Source organism: Acomys minous, assembly GCF_964271855.1.
Source record: "Acomys minous genome assembly, chromosome: 10".
Lineage (NCBI taxonomy): Eukaryota > Metazoa > Chordata > Mammalia > Rodentia > Muridae > Acomys > Acomys minous.
Genome location: NC_140491.1, coordinates 94524734 through 94547003, shown reverse-complemented (window position 1 = coordinate 94547003; position 22270 = coordinate 94524734). Strand labels below are relative to the sequence as shown.

The 22270-nt window shown below is 43.0% G+C and overlaps 1 protein-coding gene across 16 annotated transcripts in view; it reads right to left on the bottom strand.

The window, feature by feature from the left end:
- Positions 1 to 22270, bottom strand: part of PKP4 (plakophilin 4) — a 213853-nt gene that overhangs the window by 148406 nt on the left and 43177 nt on the right. For 12 of the 16 annotated variants that reach the window (XM_084799657.1, XM_084799653.1, XM_084799647.1 and 9 more), the window contains one exon: positions 323 to 459. The exons of 2 other annotated variants lie outside the window; for them this stretch is intronic. In XM_084799657.1, coding sequence (XP_084655783.1) covers positions 323 to 454 — 132 coding nt within the window. In that variant the 5' untranslated portion in view covers positions 455 to 459. Of the gene's footprint in view, positions 1 to 107; positions 205 to 322; positions 460 to 22270 lie in introns of those variants that run through there. 2 more of the 16 variants (XM_084799649.1, XM_084799662.1) reach the window with 1 other exon arrangement.

Below are 22270 nucleotides of genomic sequence, written 5' to 3'. Positions count from 1 at the left end.
CTGATGGACAGCCAGCATTGTGAAACACGCCGTACACAGCTCTGCGCGCATGCACACACTCGGCAATGTGGGAGACAGACACCAATCACCATCAAGGTTGTCCTTACTTGCAGACGCACAAGTATCCTGCATGTTCCGATTCTGACTGGCAGCTGGAGCAGCTCTACATGCCAGTCATCCCAATGTACTCAGGGATGTAAACACCTTATAATTAGAAAACGTGAAGGCGTCAAGGACGTTAGACAAATTGATAACACATCCAAAGATTAAATTTTAAAGGCATTGAAGAAATGTCATTGCAAATTTCAATGAAATGGTGTACCTGCTCCTTCACGGAAGCTAGAATAGTGGTGGCTGTGGTCTCGGGTTCCATGCCTGGGCCAGTGGAGACAGCTTCCTGCTGGGTCTGTAGTTGCCCCTCCTCCACCAGTGAGGCCTGTTCAGGGGCGGGCATTCCTCCTGCAATCAAGCAGGCAAAGGGTTAACACTGCTTCCTGAGTGCCTCAAGGGACTGGGATTTGCTGATGAGTCCCACTGTAAATGGTTCCTAAGAATTACAGTGGCTTCTACAGAATAATCACAACTATAATAACAAAATAACATACACTTGATAATATTTAAACATCATTTTGGAAAAATGGTATTAAAAGGGCTGGAGGAGGGCTCTTTAAATGGCTCAATTTTCTATTAAGTATGTACACAAATGACATCTACAAACATGAACTGACAGAAAAATACTTTATCAATCATAGAAGAAGTTTAGACAAAAGGTTAAAAAAAACTGAAACTCAAGCAAAGCTTGAAAGTTAACAAATAAAAGTCTATGGTGCTGAATGCCTTAACAACTTACAACCAGGACACTCAAGGTGGGGCTCCCATGACTTGGTTTCTTTCAAGTAGTCTGATCACTCAGAGATGACAAGGACTTTGGAGATCATGCCAGAGACCAAAGCCTGTGGCAGAATAGATTAGCAGCAGCAGATGCAATATCTCTCTTAAGACAATTTGACTGTGTTACAAGAAAGCTTACTGACCTCATACAGACATTCTACAAGTTAAAAAAAAGTGTATATAGCAAGAAAAAATGCTATATAAAGGGTTACAAATACTTTAGCAGCCTGTTTATGTCTCCTTGAAAGACAAGACTAAGGCTTCATATATGTAACTAATGCTTAAATAATCCCTGTTGAATAAATAAGTATACGAAAAGACACCTTTTTGGTGTCTCTCACTTCTTGTCAGTAGGCAAATCCTACCAAATCCTAGAAAGACCATATCCATTTTAAATCTGCTACACCGCTTACATAGAGACAGCTAACATCATGAATATTTTCATCAACATTCTTCATAATTTATTCTAAATTCCACTCTACAGCTTTACTTCAATTTCTAACAAATGAGCCTCTATGGTGTTCATGTCTATCCTTTGATCTGGGAGCCCCTGCCCCCATTCCCTTAACTCCCAGCATCAGCAGCTCTTTCCTAAGGACTTAACCCACTCATTTTTTCCTGACCCGGGGTTAGGAGAGAGGCTTCCGGGTCTCTGCTGATGGCTATCCCGTGTCTGACACATGCACAGGTGACAGAGCAGTAGGTCTGACAGGTGTGATTGTTTGTGCATCCTCCCAAGGTGAAACACATTCATGAGGCTCTCTGGCCTGCTCCAGCAGCTGCGAAGAAGCACAGGGTGGACGCTAATCTACACTAGACATCTTCTCCTATAGGACTGGTAGGAGGGGTTTCATTCTTGGACCAAATGCGTCTAGGATCAAAACCTGGGAGCACTGAGGCAAAGCACCAGCCCTCAAGCCTCACATTCTCAGTGATAAAAAATAGGCACACAATTTTTTATACAACACATTCAATGATTTTTATGGCAATCTTTTTAAAAATTTATTTATCTGTATTTTATGTACATTGGTGTTTTGCCTGCATGTCTGTCTGTGTGAGGATGTCAGATCTCTTGGAATAGAAGTTACAGACAGTTGTGAGTTGTCATGTGGGTGCTGGGAATTGAATCCAGGTCCTCTGGAAGAGCAGTAGTCAGTGCTCTTAACCTCTAAGCCATCTTCCCAGTACCCCAATCTTTAGCTTTTATAATGTGTTTATTGAGATGTAAAGCACATCCAAAATACTAGCTGAATAGAATTCTATTTTTACCAAGTGCTTATCAAAGATAACATTATCAGCTCTGTTGATGAAAAAACACTATACAGACAGCCTAACATAGAAAGCATTCAAGGCAAGGAGAGAGGGGCAAGCAATCTGGCCATTGGGGGAGGGGGAGCCATACACCTTAAAAATAACAGATGGTTGTGAAGAACAAAAATGTTACTATGCAACGGTGAAACAAATAATGCCAAACCCCCCAAAATTTAAATGTCAAGAGTCTAATATGAAACAACCAATGTGTCAGAAGAAAAAGATTTTTAAAAAGGCATGGAGCAAATAGAGTTTAGAAAAGGAGCAGGATATTCATTCTCTTACACACAGAACACGCTGAGCTTAAAGATACCAAATTATGTTACTGTATCTCAGGGAGTGCACTGTACTTTACTTAATCACTTACTGAAACATGACGAGCCCAGCTACGCTCACTCACGTGCTATGTAGGTGGAAAGGGATTGTAGGTAGGAGGCAGTAGCTCATCACCTCACTGATGCAGCAAATTATGAATCAGAGAAGGCAAAGTCTAAAAGAGGCAATGATGACACAACGCTGAAGTCAAGGGAGGCCCAAAGAGCATGTTTATGAAGGAAACTACCACGATGCTAGAATAAACTTCCATTAACAGGGTTATTGTATTTTGATTCCTCAATAACCAGGATGCAATGCACAGTGACAGGGTGGAGAGTGGAGAAACTCACTTAGTTTTCTCTAACAGTCCTCAAGTACTATAACCCAAAAGAAACCCTCACGGTAAGGTTTTCTGCCCATTTTCTTACTATTCTTATAACATAGATCCATTAATGAGTTGGAAATAAAGCTAAGTGAAGCTAAAGACAGAATCTGACTCCTCTTTTTGCAGAGCCCAGGGGTGAATATTCACAGTGACTAGGGTCAAAGAACGGTAACACTCTTTCCATTAGCAAGGGTAAAACACCACCAACTAACACGCTCAGCTGAGACACAGTGAGCCAGTAAGCTGTGGTTTCCTCAGTGAGTGCAACTTGCCAGATCACAACCTGATCTGACAACACTGAACCATTTTAAGGCCTTTTCGAAGAACCATGGAGAAGGGAAGTGGTGTCAGAAAAATGGAAGGAGGAAATGCCAGGCCTATATTTTTAGAAAGTAGAAGGTAGGCTCCTCACATTATAAATAAGAGAGAGACAAGATGCTGGGTGCGATTCTACAAAGAATGCTATCCAAGAGGGATTTGTGAGGACTAAGAAGAGGTGCATCAAAGAAGTCACAGTAAGCTTGCTGAATTTCCTTCTTTGGTAGTGTAACCATGGAAATGCAGTGTGTCTGAATTTTAGTGAGGAGTGCACAATATTAAAAGTCCCTTGTGATACTATAATTAACATAGAAATGGGGCTGAAATAAGGGCAACTGCTGACTTGAGCAATCTATAAATACCTGAATGAAATACATCAATCTATAGGAGTCTACGGTAATGACAGAGCTCTGAACTTAACCCAGTATTAACCAAAACCTTAGCCAATGGTATAAATACTACGCAGGGCCTGTTCAAAATCTTCAATAACTAAGACAAATACTGATCTTACCAAATAAGAAAACTGAAATACAAGTAAGAGAAGAAGAATTCTCTTGCATTAACAAGCTGCCTCTAATGAGAAGATAAGCAGGATGAATGTGAGGTCCTGTCTGAACATTAGCTCAGCAACACACTGGGCAGACATGCAGATGCTTGAGGTTCAAGAGTGATAAGTTGTAAGTCCAAAAAGCTAAGGTGACCATATACTACACTGATTAGGAATTAAAGAAGATTGGAGGGGGTTTAATGAGCATATGACGTCTACTCCCCCTCCTTCAGGCTTCTGGGGACATACAACTTCCTGTTAGAGATGGCCCATTCACAGGAATGAGCGCTGGATCCAGTCAGGAAATGGTGGTGGTGGTGGTGGGGCTACAGAAGGGATTCTGCTGTTATTCTCAGGTACAGGAAGGGTTGTGATGATTGGCACTGGTCTTGATCCTGATGAACTCAAAACTTCGTAGAAGAAACAGAACAGACTCTCAGTGACACGAGGGGGTTGGGGACTAACCCAAAGAAGCTAAGGCCTGTGTAGACAAACAGCCTCTGAACCTCTGAAGGGCTGATACGGACACACACTCTTTCTTTAGGTGACAATCCTGGAAGCCACACTTAAAAATGGCTTTATAATGAAAATGGATTATTCTATTTTTTACACATAGAATCAGATTTGAATAATGGTTACACTGCTATGGAACTCAGGAAGACCACTCCTTTTGGAACTGTGGTTCAGATGTGTAAAGTTTTCAATAACTGGTTGCCCCTTAAGGTTGGTGGTTCTCTCCCATCACGAGAAGCCTGCAGCCCAAATGTGGGTAACTGAGCAGGTGTGCTGGCTGGCAGACGCAGGGAACTAAGCTGACAGCAGAATTTCTTCCACATCCCCAGTGGTTATGAAGTCCCTAGTGAGTCCTCAGACACCGTCAACTGCACTATACTGTCCCTTCTACGAGACAGCCAGAGAGCAGGGAGCCCCTGTGGCTCGTCCCATCTCTGCCTTCACAGTCTGGGACTACAGGTGTGTGCTGCCTCATGGGACTTGCAGGTTCCAGTATTTGACTCCACATTCTTGAACTTCCTAAAACACTGGATTTGGAAGCAGCTCAGTGACAATGGGTTTTCAAGGTAAGATTTAGCAAAGACGAGGAAGCTTTCCTCGGAAACTGGTGGGTCAGTGTTTCATGTGCTTATGCTAAACTCCGACTAATTGATTAGTGGGCATTTTGTGCTCAAACTGGCTGGTCTTCTATACTCTAGTGAGATGCGCCAAGGTTTTCTTTGCAGTTTATAATTAAAATATATAAGCAGTTTATGACCCAATATACGTAACCCCTTTTATCATAGATGATACTAATACACAAAAGTATCTCTGTTAAATTTGTAAAATGGGACATCAACTCAGTACTAGATGTTTGTCTTTAGCCCCTTTTAATCACCACCCTGATGACTTTTAGTCAAAATATCATAAGTACACTTTTTCCACCAAACTACTAAAAAGTTGGGTTCCACCTAGTCTCCCCTTCTCTTCTGAGATGGTAGTGTGGAATATAGAACATATTTTCTGACTTCATTTAGAACACTCAGAAAAACATTACGTTGACAAGAACCACGATGCATTATTGAAACTTAAGATAGAATAATGATTTTAAGAACAAATTAAGATATTTTAAATTTAAAAAGCCATGTAAACATTTAAATCTGAGTCAAATATATAAAAACACTAATGACACATGACAATGAAAATATTTAAGGACAATGAAAGCAAATTTGCAAATGAATATAGAGTAGAAATCCATTTCTGCAAAGTTTAAAACATGTACAAATAAATCCATATTTCTTAAAGACTATAGTCACACACATTCATAAGTAGCAAAGAAATGACCAAGAAGAATATCAGAGCAGCAGTTGTGTCTATGGGGAAAGAGGAAGTGAAATCCCACGTGGGGCTGTTTTCTGCACTAGTATGACCAGAGAATACTAATTACACAGGATGCCCGGGCTTTTAACTATACTTTTGATTGTATTTATTTTCTATGTACTCTTCTGTACCCTCTTTAAAAAGAAATTAAATGAAAAAGGTTAAAGACTAACAGATTAGGGCTGGGAGAAGGCTCAGCAGTTAAGTTTTACTGTGTAAATAAAAGGATTGGAGTTTAGATCCCTAGAACCCATGTAAATTTCAGGTGAGCATGACGGCCCATCTGTAACGCCAACCTTGGAAACAGAGGAACAACAAAGCGAGCCAGGTTAGTGAGACCAGCTGCACTGGCAGCAAGCTCTGAATTTATTGAGAGATCTTGGCTCACAGTATTAGGTAGATAAGTCATCAAGGAAGATTCCATATCAACTTGAGGCTTTCAACATGCATCTGCACATATTTTCACCCACATATCTGCGCACGCATGCGTGCGCACACACACACACAGAGAAAGAGACACACACACACAAACAAACAAACAAACAAAGAGAAAAGACTAACAGAACAGAACCTATGGTACTAGGTATGGCCCATAAATAGAAACACTGAATACTTGCAAAGTTACAAACAACACAGTAACATTTCCCAGATTAACAGCGACATGTATCCATTTTAACTATTTTAATAAACAGGAGACTTATGTCACAAATATTAGTCCCCCAAATCCCCTGTACTGTTCAATAATGAATAATTTCTGAAAGTGAAACAGTTAATAAGTGATAGTGAGCAGTGCTCACACCCTGGTCTGTTCACTTGCACTGTGTCCAGCGGGGACAGGGTGACCAAGCTCCTGTCACAGCAGGACAATACTGCACAACAAATGGGAATCTGAACTTGGTAAGTGTGGATCACAGTTAGCTATTTTCAACACTTCTTGAAAACATCTTACTCCTCGTGAAGAACAAAGGAGGAAAGAAAGGGCACTTCCCTTTGGAAAGGGGAACAGGGCTTGGGGATTTTGTGTTTAAGGAGCTGAAGAATTTGTGGTCTACAGATGCCATGTGGAAGAAGACAGAAAGGGAAAAGAACTGCAATGGTTCAAAGAGGCCCCTGTAGTTTACAGTACACAGACAAGCCGAGGTAGCCCACAGCTCACAAGTGCTGAGGCCCTTGCAGTTTACAGTACACAGACAAGCCGAGGTAGCCCACAGCTCACAAGTGCTGAGGCGCCTGCAGTTTACAGTACACAGACAAGCCGAGGTAGCCCACAGCTCACAACGCAGGTGAAGCGCTGGAATGGGTGGACGCTGCCCTCTTCTCTAGCTCAGGGCTCAAGGAGAAAGCAAAAAGGCATTCTCTCTATTTTAAGATAAAAAACTAGTCAGTCTAGAAATTTCAAAAATGCCATCAGTGGGCCAAACATCAGAAAGATAACAGACTCAGAGCCATGGCAAAGCAAGCAGAGGAAACCCTGCCATGGCGGAGACTGTCTGGGCATCTGTTGGGAGTGCTGAAGTCTTAGAGCCTGGCAGACAGCTGTCTCTAACAGCAGAGCTTGGAGGATCAGGAGGAGGCACGTTCAGGTGGGCAGCCACTGCAGGAAGTGCCCAAGCAGCCTCCAGACACAAAAGCAGTGAGCCAGAAGGAAGCCTCAGCTGCTGAGGAACAGGAAGAGCAACGTCCCTAAAGAGAAATCAGTGAAGAAGGCAGATGACACTAATCCTTAGTGCTGACACTGTGAACCGTGTGTATACAGAGAAGCCAGGGATACTGAAGGAAACAGAGCTCTAGGCTAAGAGGAAGTAAATCTGGTTGATGGAACGAAGAACAAAATAATACCTGAGGGTTTTTCATGATGAGATCACAAAATTCCTCGATTCCATAGATAAAGACCAAAAACATTATTCCAGAGGCAAAAAGAGAATCAGTTTGTTCTCAATTACAGCAAGTACAGCAAAAGCACAAACATTACCAGGCATCATGAAGGCAGCAGAGGCGGTTTCTTTGGGTTATTTTTTTGTGTTTTAGGTAGAGTCTCACTCTGAGGTCCAGGCTGGCCTTGAACTCACCAAATCTGAGGTTTGTAGGCAGCGCTCAGCCCACCCTCTGCATCAGGGCTGGTCCCTGATGTGCTTTGACCATAAGCACAAGATGTGACCTGAGAGAAATATCAGAGACGACAACTGAGGAGGCCAAACAGCTGCTTCTCCTGGAACTACTGGGTCACTGTGCTGTGCGGGAGCTCAGAGGCCGCGGAGGGAGCCATCCCAGGCATTCTAGCCAAGAAGGCAGAACATGGGCCAGTCCACCTCAGACCTACATAGCCTGACCACTCAACAGCTGACTGCAGAAAGGCGAGACCTGCAGAGCAGAGCAGCCTCCTGGACAATGTGAAGTGCTGGCAAAAGCAGCAATGTTGGCTAAGCTGGTCACACACACTGAGCAAGGTAGAACCACACATAGAAGGTAATCTACATACTTGAAATATCATAAGATTAAAACTAATATTTCACATGCTGAATTTTTTTCTGAAAATATCACTTGTTTACATTTCTGATCTATATATGTGATACTATAAAGCAGGTATTAGTAAAAGTAATGATAAGATCCCAGCAATTAATCTATTTCCAATATTATAACAGGCAACACCAGACAGATTAGTAAATTACTACATTGAAGTGCAGCTCTGGCAAATGGGGAACTTGAAGCCCTCAACAGACAGGCAGCAGGTACTGACAGGGCCCAAGTGGGAAAGAGCCTACCTAGGTTTTTTACTTTATTTAGCTTTTTCACGTAGGTTTTTGCCTTAGGTTTAGACTTCCTAACCTCTGTAGACTGTTGTTTCATGTCACTTGCAACTAAAAGCATAGTAAGTCATATCAAACTCAATCTGTCCAAAGAGCTGTGCTCTTCACTGACTTTTCATATCTAATGCCAGTGTTAGCGAAAGTTAAAGTCTAATGAAATCCCTGTAGGACACATATGGAGACTTAGAAAGACGGTGATTGATAACTAAATTACTAAAGGCAATTAAAAAAAAAAAACCAACCTGTTTAGCTGAGGGCCGGAATACTTAATAAATACTAGACAGGTTTATGAAATGTAAAAACACAAAAAGATGTAATGCAGTGCCGTCTTTTGTATTTCTCAGCAGCTGGGCTAATTGCTGACATCAGCTTCTCTTCCCACACTGACTACCTGAATGGCGCTAGTTTCGGGTCCTGCCTGAGGGTTCAGCTATTCTGTACTGGACTTCAGTTTGTTACAAATTAATTCATTTGTAACTTCAAGATTCAATTTAAAATTCTCCAAGTTTTACTTCTCAAAACTGAGCTGCTATAGCTGCTGAGCAAATCTGAGGAAGATGTGGCCATCTCTGAACACTCTGCTACCGCACCTGATGGCCCTAAAGCCTCTTGGAACGTGGAAGAAGTGCACAGTATGGGGGCTGTTGCAGAGGCTTCAGATGCGTAAGGGAACTGATACTTGGTCTCAAAAGTCTCAGAGTCATTAGTGTATGGTGCCATGAAGACCCTGAGAAGTTGCAAGTTCCTGTACCACCACTGCCACCACCACCACCCGATCCCCGAGGCTTGGGACTAAACCTAGGAACTTGTGTACCCAAGGCATATGCTCTACCACCAAATCTAAACCCAAGCCTTCAACCCAGACTGCCAAAGATGCCCCCCTCCACTTTCTCCTGTGAACATTCTGAACCTAAGGAACATATGCTGGGAAATTTTTCCACATAATAATAATCAGTAAAAGTAATATAAAAACAATAACAACAACTCAGTAATGAGTTAATGTCATTAGAAAGAAACAACATTCCATCCATCACAACTGAAATCTGAATCCAACTTTCCAGTGTTGGCATGATATTAAAATAAATACAAAATTAAGTACTGTGCTTGCTGGTTTTTATGTCAACTTGACACATGCTAGGGTCATCGGGGAAGAAGGCATCTTAACTGAGAAAATGTCTTTATCAGATTGCCTATATCAAGTCTGCGGGGCATTTTCTTGATTAAAGACTGATGTAGAAGGGTCCGGCTCACAGTGGGTGGGGCCACTGCTGGGTCAGTTGTCCCGGAGTGTGTAAGCAAGCAGGCTGAGCAAACCACAAGAAGCAAACCAGTTAAGCAGCTTGTCTCTATGGCCTCTGCTTCAGTTACTGCCTCCAGGTTCCTGCTTAGAGGTCCTGCCCTGACTTTCTTTGATCATAAGAGTACAAAGTGAGAGTTGTAAGATGTAAGTTTTAAGTTCCTTCCTGAACTGCTTTTGGTCATGGTGTTTATCTCAGCAACAGAAAGCAAACTAAGATCGTACTTGAATGATGGTATAGAAGTCATGCTTTCAAAATTAAGAGTAAAGGTTTCTGGCAACAGAATTAAGTGTGAGTTTGTGTTTTGGCTATAAGTGGGTCCTAAGCTTTTGAAAGATTGGTTTGTAACTATAGGAATGAATGATTTTCTAGAAAAAGAACCCAGTCTGATCCAGTCTGGTTCAAGTTTTAATTACATTTTCATGCACATTCATGTGGAATTAGGCTAGGTACACAGCAGACATTAGTATGTATTTGAGCCGACCAACTCCCCCATCTGGGGAGTTAAACATGTCCAGTCTAAGGTGGACGTTAATCTGTAAGGCAATTTAGTAAATGGACAGGGAGAAAAAGAAAGCTGACAGTTTTGAACTGGAGAGTCATCAAACATTAATTACACATACATTTAATGTCTCTTTTAATAAATACTGACTTAAGTAATGACGCTTTTAATAATTTACAGCTTTTAAAGTAGCTCTTGGGAGTAAGAGAAAAACTACAAAAAAAAAATAGAAAAAGAAAAAAGAACAGAAAAAAAAGCAGTATAATAGCAACAATACCTTCGTTTCCTGCCCTGTCTTGAGCAGGCTGACTTAGAGGAAGCACAGACAGCTTTCCGTCTCTTCCACTGAGTTTTACAGTCTGCATGTTTAAGGCAGCTTTCAAGGGGCCAAGCACATATCCACAACTAACATCTCCAAACAGCCTTTTGAAGACAGTACAAGGGGAAACATCGGCCTTTTAGACAGAGCTTCTGTGACTCTGATGTTCAGAGGTGGAACAAGCAACAGGTTCAACAGCAACAACTCTGAGGGGCAACACTACGATCCCTGGGAAAGAGGCAAATGCAGAGGAAGTGCTTAGTAAGCAAGTGTCTATGCAACCGAACAGGGAAAGAATGACAACACATTTATGTCTGTATGAGAATATCACGCCATGTGAGGTGTCATGCTTGTAAGATGATGAAGAGCTCCTGGCCTAGCAGGGAGGAAGGGAACAAATAGTGAGGAAAATGCAATGATAAAAATGTTCAAAGCACAGCAGGAGGAAGAAGAGACCAGTGTGACATGCTGTAGAAAGGTCATCGGAAGATGAAGTTACTTGGAGAACACAGAGGTGTGAGCTTCCCAGTGCGTTTTGTGAAGAGAATGCCGAGTCTAAATTTGGTGGAGCAGGAAGAGGAGGAAACAAGAAGGTAGCTCTGAAGATGGGAAGACGGAGGGGGCCGGTGGGCAAGGAACACATGAATCACCCACGGGCAGCCAGAGACGATGCTGAGTGCTGAGGAGGAGTCAGATGGAAGTGTGCCAGCACCTGCCAGAATGTGTCAGTGCGACCTCGAAGTAGGTAACACCGATATGGAACTGGAAGAGTAAAACCCAAAATGGCATCATTGGGAGGGGCAGGAGTAAAGCCTGGAAGGCTTGTGAGAACTAAACAGTGACAGGAAGTAAAAAGCAGGGCTGTGGGGAGAGCAAAGCCTGCCCCAGGAAAGAGCTAATCTGTCCTTGGTGACGCGACGGTGGCTATGCTCCTTTCATTGACTAAGAAAACATGTAAGGAGATCACAATCATGTGCACAAGGATTCTCACCCTGTGCACAAAAACACCTTTACAGAAAGCATCCTGGCAAGAGACAGGCTGAAAAACAGGAAGTTGGTAAAACAGAGGCATTCAGAAAGACTCAAATGGTATATACTCACTTATATCTGCATACTAGCCCAAGGGGCATGTCCCATGAAAGCCTTCACTTACCAGGAAACTGGGACAGAGGGGAGGACATCCTACTGGGACTCTGGAGGGGGAGACCTGGTGGCACTCAGAGGAAGGATAGCAGGCTACCAAGAAAAGACTTGATAGCCTATGAGCATATACAGGGGGAGGTAATCCCCCTCAGGAATAGTCATAGGGGAGGGGAATAAGGGGACAATGGGAGGGAGGGAAGAATGGGAGGATACAAGGGATGGGATAACCATTGAGATGTAACGAGAATAAATTAGTAAAAAAAATTTAAAAAATACAGAGGCATTCTTGGATACATCAGTAAATGCCTTCTCAGGAGCCCTGCACACTATAACGCTAGAATAAAGGAACAGACTATATCATCTCAACCAGGATCAGAGCACAGCTATTACCATCGTGCATGGCTGGTGCAAGCCTAAGGTACAAGAAAAAGAACCTTGGGTTTCCATCCTGTCTGGGGAAATAAGAGACCACAGGAAAGATGTTTACGTTGAAGTGCAGGGATGGTCCTGAGAGCTCTCCTGAGTCCACCATGCAACAGCTGCCGTGATCCCTCAGAGGCCTGGCCAGCCGACACAGCAATCGGGCGATCACTCCCAGTCTTAGACCTTACTGGTGACAGCTGCAGCGCTGCAGTTTCATGAGGGGACCCTGCTGCTACTTCTACTTGCTCTCAGGATGGCATCAGGTTGAGCATTCCTGCCCACTCCAACTCAGAAATTGATAGAACTGCCATGAAACCATTAAGTTCGAAACGTCAGCAGCCACGAGTAACGCATCCAATACTCACACTAGAGTTCAGTGCATTAAAAACAGCTACGTACATAACACCACAGTACAAAGGCACAGCGGACAGAGGAAGTGCTAGGCACACCAAGGCTTGTTAGAACCTGTTCAGACAGCAGCAGCCCCAGAATGCTGTACACGCCAGCTGTCTCCTGGAACCTCGACACCTACCTGACAACAGCTGTACTCAAGTACCACAGTGTTACCACAAAGGCACTAAAGAACTCTATTCTTTCTCAGCCCACTGGCTTGAATCATCTTTTTGCAGGATGATATATCTTAACTTCAGACCATCACTCATCTCTGTTTTTAACTTTTGCTTTCATAAAGTAACACATTTAAATTCTATGAAAAGTACAATTTTAAAGCCAAGAACAAGAATAATAGGGTTTTGGGTTTTTGTTGTTGTTGTCGTCTGTTTTCAACACAGAGTCTTACTAGGTAGTTCTGGCTGTTCTAGAACTCAGTATATAGACCAAGCTGGCCCTGAACTCAGAGATCGTCTGCCAAGTGATGGGATTAAAGGCTTGGGCCACTATGCCTGGCTAGAATTCCCTATTTTATATATGATCAAAGGGGACCATGTTTGTACATTATCTCTATTTTGTCCATTCTAATCAAATGTTTGTCCTCATCAAGATACAAATTTGTGGTTCTAGTCTGTATAATGTGCATATAACAGAATGAGCATAACACTGTATATAAACCTGTGCCAAGGACCAGAAATTTCTTGATACAGCATGTACTGGAATATTCTTTGAAAGTAAGTTATCACTTAGGCAATTCTTTCCTGGTTTTACTACAACTGATGTTAAGTGTTTGTATGACTATGTATGGTTTCCTAAGGAGCTATCTTTTTCTAAACAAACTAGATTTGATTTGGGGTGAGATGCATGTGTGTGTGTGTGTGTGTGTGTGTGTGTGTGTGTGTGTGCACAAAGCTTCTATGAAAGTGAGGTTGAAAACAAAAATGTTTTGCTTCGAAAGTATTTTTCTAACTCGCTCACCCCCCATGTATAAGCTGTTCTATCTTGCCAGAAGGAATTTCAGTCAGGTGACAAGTTGACTGCACAAATGTACATTTCTTCTAAAGGGCACAACATTGTTTTGATAAATTATGGCATTCAAATAAAATTGTGAATCCTAAATTAATAAAAAAAAAAAGTACTCTTTTAGTTAACATAATACAACATGCAGGAAAAACCAAGGGCCCTAGAGAAGAAAGCCAGTGTGCGCTGGTCAGCAGACTGCATGGTCTACAAGCCTCAGAATGCACCCTGCCACATCTCTTGGACTCTGGCTCAGAGAGGTCCCTCCTTCCTGAGTACTCTGTCTGTCTGTCTGTCTGTCTGTCTGTCTGTCTGTCTGTCTGTCTATCTATCTATCTATCTATCTATCTATCTATCTATCTATCTATCTTTTGAGACAGGGTTTCTCTGTGTATCAGAGTCCTAGCTGTCCTAGACTCATTATGTAGACCAGCCTGGCCTTGAACTCAAAGAGATCCGCTTGTCTCTGCATTCCTGAGTGCTGGGGTCACAGGCATGCACCACCATTTCCAGCCTCACACTGTGATCTTTTAAAGAACAGTAATTGAGCTGGAGTTTGAAGAATAAAGAATGGTGTGGGAGAGCCGGATATGTAGCTCTTTCGGAGGGAACAGAGGTGGGGAGAGAGCGAGGAAGGATAGCTGGTAGTGAAGAGACCACCAAAACGATCAAAGGCAAAACCCAGGAGAGAATTTGGAAAGCCTCCCCCTGCATCTCCTTGACCCAAGGTGGAGTGCTCATGTGGGCACATTCCCTCTCAAGATGGTCGCTCTGTGGAGGTCTATTCCAGTAGCCTTCAGACAGCTGCAGGAGGCTGAGCAAGGAAGTAGATTCCGCCCTTTGCACCCAAGCTCTCGAGGTCGTTTTAAAGTACACACACACACACACACACACACACACACACACACACACACACACACACACACACAGTAAATACAAAATGATTGTCATCTGTGTTACTAAGCCATTTCTTTCCTCGATTCATATCTATATGCCAGTCCTTCTTAAGAACTCATCTTCCAGGCCACCAAAAAATAGCACTTGATTTCATGGGGGATGTCTTGCCTTTCCTCCAGCCAACCCCGCCTGCCTCTTAGCAGCACACACTGCTCATCTCTACCCACTTGCTTCTGCTCTTAAAGGCTTTCTTCAGCTACTCAGACTCGAGCTTGAGACCAGGATCCCTGTCTTCTGTGTCTGTGTCTAACACTTGTGCTCAGGCGTTTAATGAAATGGCTGCTGACAGAACAGGCTTTACTATTCGAGGAACTGAAAATGGAAACTGGCACTCCACTGTCAACTATGGGGAAATGCTTAATGTATTGGGTTGTTCATATTCAGACTCTCAGAACCACTGAACAGCGGGCTGCCTTGAAGAAGTCTTTTGTTCATTACTTGGCACTAAAAATGCCAGAAAGAATCAGATTTCACCTTTGGTTATTTTAGCTGAGCAACTTGTCTACTTTTAGGTGAGAGTTTTGAGTTTCTTAGAGGAAGGATTCAGGGAAATACCCACAAGTCAAGGAAGCCGCATTCCATTAGCAGGGCATAACGCAGCCATGGCGCGGAGGGGTTGCACTAGTCTGGCTACATTTTTTACCTGCACAGTGAACTACTTTGATGCAACACTGTCAATCAGACCTGTCTTCCCAGCAACAATGCAAAAATGAGATATAATCCATCTTGAGTTCACCTCAGTATACTAAAACACCCCCTGACCAGGATGAGTAGGAAAATGAAAGGACTAAATTATTTCATGTTTTAAAAACCTCATTTATTAACACCAATGAAAATACACCTGCACCCTGATTTAATGCAGAGATCAAAAACATTACTTGATTATTCTGAGAATACATTAAAAGACTCCAAAGGTTTAATTATATTTACATCTCATAATTTTGTTACTTTAAAAATTTTGCTTAATACTTACTTACTGTGTACAAAGAAAATTTCATTCTAGTAAACTCAATTTATTACAAATTTATAATTTGTCATTACAAATTCTAAATTAACATGACATAATCAAATCTCAAAAAATGTTTTGGCTTTAACATTATGAGGGCCCTTATATTATTTTTGTGCCACTTTAATCCCTGAGGGGAAGGGTGTTCATTAATATGAAGATGAACTATAATTTGAAGTTCACTGGCAAGTAGACATTTTCCTTATATACTGAAGGAAATCTAACTAATGCTCTCTGGAAGGTAAGACATATGTAACATGTGATATTAGAGAGTGTAAATAAATGGCAACTAATAAATATTTAATGATCCTGTCACTTGTCGGCCATGTGGTAGCATGGGTGAGGGAGAGATGCTCTCCTCCCCACACTTGCCACCTGTGGCAGGCAGGAGAGCTGGCCCACGGGGTCATGAGAGTGGGAGAGTTGTCCCTGGCCCTCGCCAGCTGCAGCTTGGGAGAGTGTGCCCTGGACTTTTGCTTGGGCAGCACAGGAGAGCTGGCCCTTGTTGCAGAGTGAGTCAGCCCTGAGGGTGTGAGCACAGGAGCGCTGCCCAGCCCCTCACCTGCTGCAGCACTCGAGAAAGCGGGCCTTCCACCTTCCCTGGGCAGCACAGTGGAGCTCGCCCTACTGGTATGGGTGCAGCTAAGTGGTCCCTGAGGGTATATGAGCAGGAGAGCTGGCTCTGCCTCCTTGCTGGCTGTGGCATTGGGTGAGGTAGCCAAGGCAGTGTTAGAGAGCTTGCCCTGACCAGCTCAACTACCACGCAGGCCTAGATCCAGGGCTTTGAGTGGCTCACCCCAACATCTACCCCATCTATAAACTGCTGGCATGCACATCCAAATCAGCAGAATCTCCGTGACACAGAGCAACAACAGGATGTCTGAGGAGTCCCGGTGAGGATCCAGCATTGGTAGTAGAGCAGTGGCCAGAGGCCTCAAACCAGACCAGTGACTTATTACAGTGAATATTTGCAAGTAAAGAAGTGTGAGTGAAAGGTTATGCAGTGAGGCACACTGTGACACACTGCAGCTTCCATAATGAGATTTGTTTTGTTGTTTTGTGGTGGAGGCTGGAAGGGTGGATGTGGAAGGCAGGTGCCAGGGGAGGAGGAGATGCCTGAGATTAGTGTGCATAATGTGAAATTCACAAAGAATCAATAAAAAGCTAAATTAAAAGCAAACCAACAAATATTTAGAACCTTAATGGTACAAAGAAAGAAAACATACACGTTAGATGATTTTCCAAGCTACCTCAGAATAGAAAAAAAAATATAAAGTTATGATGTCCAATCAGCCTTAGAATTGCAAAGACTTTTAAAAAGTACCTTCTATCCTCATAGAAGTATTTATGTTCATAACTCAGAAAAGTACAGCAACATACATAACTTGAACATCAGCAATGCCATAATAAATGAGGCGTTTAATTTGCATTTGGTGAAAACGGAGCAAGCTGGTGCTATGATGGGGCAGGAAAGGGAACTGAAAGGCAATCTGTTCACTTTATAGGCCAACAGTTTTCTCCTCTGTCTGAGTCACTACATTACTGAGAGCAGCTGGATCTCTCAGCACCAGTTTCCTACCTACACATCAATTATAAGCTGGTGCAATTCCATGCTGGAACTGTCCTCAGGAATTAGGAAGTGCTTCTAACTTTCCCTCACTGGCATCTTCATCTCCATTTTCAGTGCTTACAAAGATGGTCACAGGGCTAAAAAAAAAATGCTCACAGGGAACCAAAGCCTACATACACCCCTGTCAAGACTTGAAACCATTTCTCAAGTTTTCCAAAACAGAGAAATACAAGACGGAGCTGGCAAAGTGTCAAATCAAACATGTCAGAGTTAGGAGGGGCCGTTCATGTGGCAATGAGGAAGCCCCAGTTTTGTGGTACTAAGCTGACCTTCAACACTGTGACAGCTAAACCACCTGGCTTTACCTCTGACTAAGGGGGTGTGAGTGGCTCATAAAACTGTATCTTAAAAGAGCCATGGAGGTGGTGGCACATGCCTTTGATCCAAGCACCTGGAAAGCAGAGGCAAGTGATGGATTGCTGTGAATTCGAGGCCAACCAAGTTCCAGGTCAGCCAAGGCTACACAGAGAAACCCTGGAAGAGCGTGATGCTGACCAGGGGCACTGCTCCCCTCTCTGCAGGCTTTAGATAACCCCACACTGCTATTCTGAAGCAGGTGCAAACAAACAAGAGTGTGCCTTCTAAAGAAGGGTAATTGTGAAGAATAACTGAAAAATAAATTGATCTTTCAGGAAAAACACTTACTGTTCTGTTCTTAACCACTTTTGATGTACCTGCTCTAAGAAAAAGCCAAATATTTTAACCACCAGTCGGCTGGCTTATCTACCCTAAGGGCAGGCAAAGTGAAATTACACCCATAGAAGCTCCTTGGCAAAATTCAGCGGAAACCCATTAGCCAGAAGGAAAAGTTCTACCATAAAGTCCTTTCATACCTTTTTCAGGGTGCTAGACTATTCCAAATGTATAAAGTAGTACTAGAAGGTTAAAAATAAACAGATGTAAGGATAAAATCTGAAGAGGGGGAAGGATAAAATTTGAACAATTACTCAGGATCTAAAAACAAATAAATAAACAAAACAAAAACCCCAAACCAAGAAAATAGTATTAAACCCAATAGACATTCTATCACCAAGAAAGGTCAGGTACTAAACACAAGTATTTAAGAAGCCTGAAGGTCTCAGACACATGTGGAAACATTCTGTGGCTAAATTACAAGTCTGTTAAGGAGTAACAAAGGAACGGCTGAAAAGAATTCTAGAAATGAGAAGTTCCTTGAAGAGTATCTTCGCAATTCCTTGTTTTCTTAACACCTGTTTTCTGAGCAGCACCGAGACAAACACAGAAGTGCATGTAGGGTGGAGACGCTCTCCCAGGCTCACCTGGACTCCACTCGGCCAGAAGAAGCCCGGTCAGAGCAGCGTCCCAAAGCCTGGCAGGCCAGGTAAGGTCAGGGCCATACTGCAGATCACAGCAGCTGAATGTGAGCATGGACACAGCCCGTCCACAGTCTTTGCAGCTGCTCTACCAGCTCCCAGGGTAGGGTTCTCCAACTACAGTGGGCAACCAAAGCAATACAATTCAAAAAGAAAGGCAAGTCTGTCCCCATCTAACTTAAACTAACTTTCTTATAGGAAGTCTTTTCAAAATTCCCACTTCATAGTGTAGCTTGGAGGAAAAAAAAAAATTGGGCTGAAGCTGTGGCCGCGTGCACATTTACTGAGTCTTTCAGGAGCATCTCTGGAGAGATGAGCAGCCGAGATCAGGCCTAGCTCCTCCATACCTGTACTTCTAAGAACAGCGCTTGCTTCTCCCCACCTGCTCTTGCTGCTCCAGGCCCTGCTGCTGTGTCCCGCCCCAGCTGTGTCCCTTACCTTAGCCAGATAAAAAAGCCCTAGGCCCTCACTCCTCTCCACTGCACTCCTCCTAACACACCAGCCACCCTATGTCTGCCTCACTTTCTTCCTTTAGAATAAGTTCATGTACGGAGAGGAGGCTGCTTGCTGGTTTATCGGAAGCAACAGCAGTTTCAGGCAACATGGTACAGGAAGAAACCTGACTCAGTGCTCAGTCTCAGGGCTCTGATTTCTCTTGTCCCAAAGTTCAGGTCTATTTTAGGGCTGTCTGGTTTTTCTAGAAAGTCTGCATTGGGAGGTGACTGGACTCTGACATCTTGACAATGGCTTCTCATTAGACTCTAAGAATCTGACTCTGGGGCCTGGAGCTCAGTTTCACATACGTCTCCTAGACATAAGCAGGGTGACCTCCCAGGTGCTCAGACATAGTGTGTCCATGCCTGCATTCAGTCTCCCTAAGTCTGCCGGCTTAGAGCACCTTCTCTAGTCAGGCTACTAGGCAAAACTAAAAGTTATCTGATGCAATTTTAAGGTGTCCAGGTGAAGCTGGGCAGTGGCGCATGCCTGTAATCCCAGAATTCAAGGAGGCAGAGGCAGGGGGATCCATGTGAGTTCAAAGCCAATCTGTTTACTACAAATCAAGTCTAGGACAGTCAAGGCTACACAGAGAGACCCTGACTTGAACACCCCCCCCCCAAAAAAAACCTATCCACGTGAAGCAAGCAGAAGCAACCCACAACTAAATAAGCTAGCGTCCATGGCAGCGTGCTGGTCAGTGCCAGGCCCGGAGCCTCTCCTCCGTTCTATTTAACAACACAAACTCTTCTCTCCCTTTTCTACTGTGAACAGTGTCTTTGTAAAGACTGACATAAATAACTAACCTAGCAAGCTAGAGTAACTAGTCTGCCATAATCAGCAGATTAACCATCAAAAGCAAAGATAAGATACATCACTGAAATTGTAAGGTGGTAAGTGGAGCATCCCAAGTGACTCACACCATAAACTTTTCTTTTTTTAAGACATGGTCTCACTAAGTAGCTCTGCTGGCCTGAAGCACACGATGAAGACCAAGCTGGCCTCAAGCTCACAGAGACCTTCCTGCCTCTATCCCAGTGACAAGATTGAAGGTGTGCATCACCATGCCTGGCAATTTTTATATCACAACTGCTTTCCACTGAGCTGAAATAGCTGGAGAAGTCACATTTCAAAGCTACATGAGTGTGTTGGCTAGTTTTATGTCAACTTGTCACAAGCTGGAGACATATGTGGGAAGAGGGAGTCTTAGCTGAGAAAGCTCCTCCGTAAGCTTGACATGCAGGCAAGTCTGTGGTGCATATTCGTGGCTCGTGGTTGATGTAGCAGGGCCCAGATTACTACGGGGAGAAGCATCCCTGAGCAGGTGGTCCTTGGGGCTGTAAGAAAACAGACTGAACAAGCCCTGAGAAGGAACCAGTGAGCAGCAACCCTCAAAGGCCTCTGCAGTTTCTGCCTCCAGGTTCCTGCCTTGAGTTCCCGCAGTGATGAGTTGCGATGTGCAGCTGTGAGCAGAAATACTTTCCTCCCCAACTCTTGTCCGTGGAGTTTTAGCACACCGACAGAACGCGAAGACATTGGTTATTTTGGGGCTCCAACAAATCATTAGTAATTCTTGTTACTCTTTGAGAAAAGCATGGAACCAATACCTTACATGCTGACCTGTGTGTTCCTGAGAACAAAGAAAAGGTTTGCTATCTATAACCCCAGGCTCTGAGGCAGAGGCAAGAAACAGGTAGCTTCCCATAGGCCAGCCAGTCTAGTCAGTCTGTGAGTGCCGAGCTCAGTGAGACTCCATCTTAAAAGATGTGGTAGAGCGTGAGCAAGGACATCCCAAGTCTCCACATGCATCTACATACACCAAAATGACTGGGGAGCGGACAGAGATGGAGCTGGCAGAGAAGTTCCTAGGCCAGCTTGATCATTTCTAAAGGGACTTAAGTTACTACTCCTGAGTCTAATAAGTAATTAAATGCTACTAGCAAAAGTAGGCAGTTTTCACTGCCAAATGCTTAAGTCAGCTTTAATTTTCCTCTCATTCTTGCTGGGGAAAGGGCTAAACCATAAGCAAGACACTGTCCTACAGGGCCCTGAGTGTGAAGAGCATAGACATGGTGATGATCAGTACATCAGACAACTCCAATATACTCAAGTTGGTTTAGCCAAGCTTTTAAGAAGCAACTCCATCACACTTGCCACTTACTCACTGAACACCAACTAAACAGGGGATGGTCCATTCACTGTCAAGTCATTAAAGTGTCAAGTGCATGTTTGGGTGCTTACCAGGAGATTTATATTTTTTTAAGATTTTATTTTTATTAATTTTAATTATGACGGCCAGAGTGTTGAATGGATCCCCTGGAGCTGGAGTTACAGATAGTAAGTGGTTGTTGGGAATTGAACTCATGCCCTCTGGAAGAGCAGCCAGTGTTCTTAACCATTGAGCCATCTCTCCAGGCCTCCACCATGAGATTTTAAACACATATACAATGACTCTGGGGAACAGAAGAAAGAATGCGCATTTACAAGGCATCTTAACACTGGGTAAACAGTAGGATCTTAGGGAAACTTTCCTGTGTTCTCGTATATCTCAAGCTCACCATATCTGAAAAATACATGAATCTAAAGTCAGTGACTCTCACTGTGTGTCCTGCAGCATCAGCAACAGCCAGACCGATTGCATTAGAAATTCCAAGTGCATGGCAAAGGACTTAAGAACTATCCAGGTGACTGGCAGACACTAATGTCGAGAGGCTGTCCTGAAGTAGAAGTCACAAGGTAATATAGTAAAGGGCCACTATAACTGTAAATATGAAAATACAGTGGGGATTTATGCTTACAAAAGTTATAACAAAAGCATCAAAGATCATTTCTCTTTAGCTACAGAAATAATTCTACATTCATAACAAGTAACTAAAGGGCTATATAATTTATTTATCTTGGGATAAAAATAGTTCTAGGAAAGAAGTAAGATAACTTTTATATAGCTGCTAAAATAGTCTACTTAAAATGGCAATATCTCTAATTTTGGCATAAAATTTCAATGAAATTGGAATGGTCTTAATTTTTGAAAGTCCAATTTGGAAATTATAAGCAGATGCTCAATTAACAAACTATGACTTGGGGCTAGGGAGATGGCTCAGTCAGGAAAGCCACATAGATAATATGACTCAGCAAAATACAAATTTAAATGTATTTAATTATAATTTCATTTTCATAGAGCATACGCTTTGTCTTATGAGATAATACATTAGATCCATGCATCACCCTGAGCTTTCTCAGTGGCATTAAAGCATGTCTTTTAAAGTCCTCAGCATTTTGAATCCGCAGAGAGGGAGAAGTTCCAAGG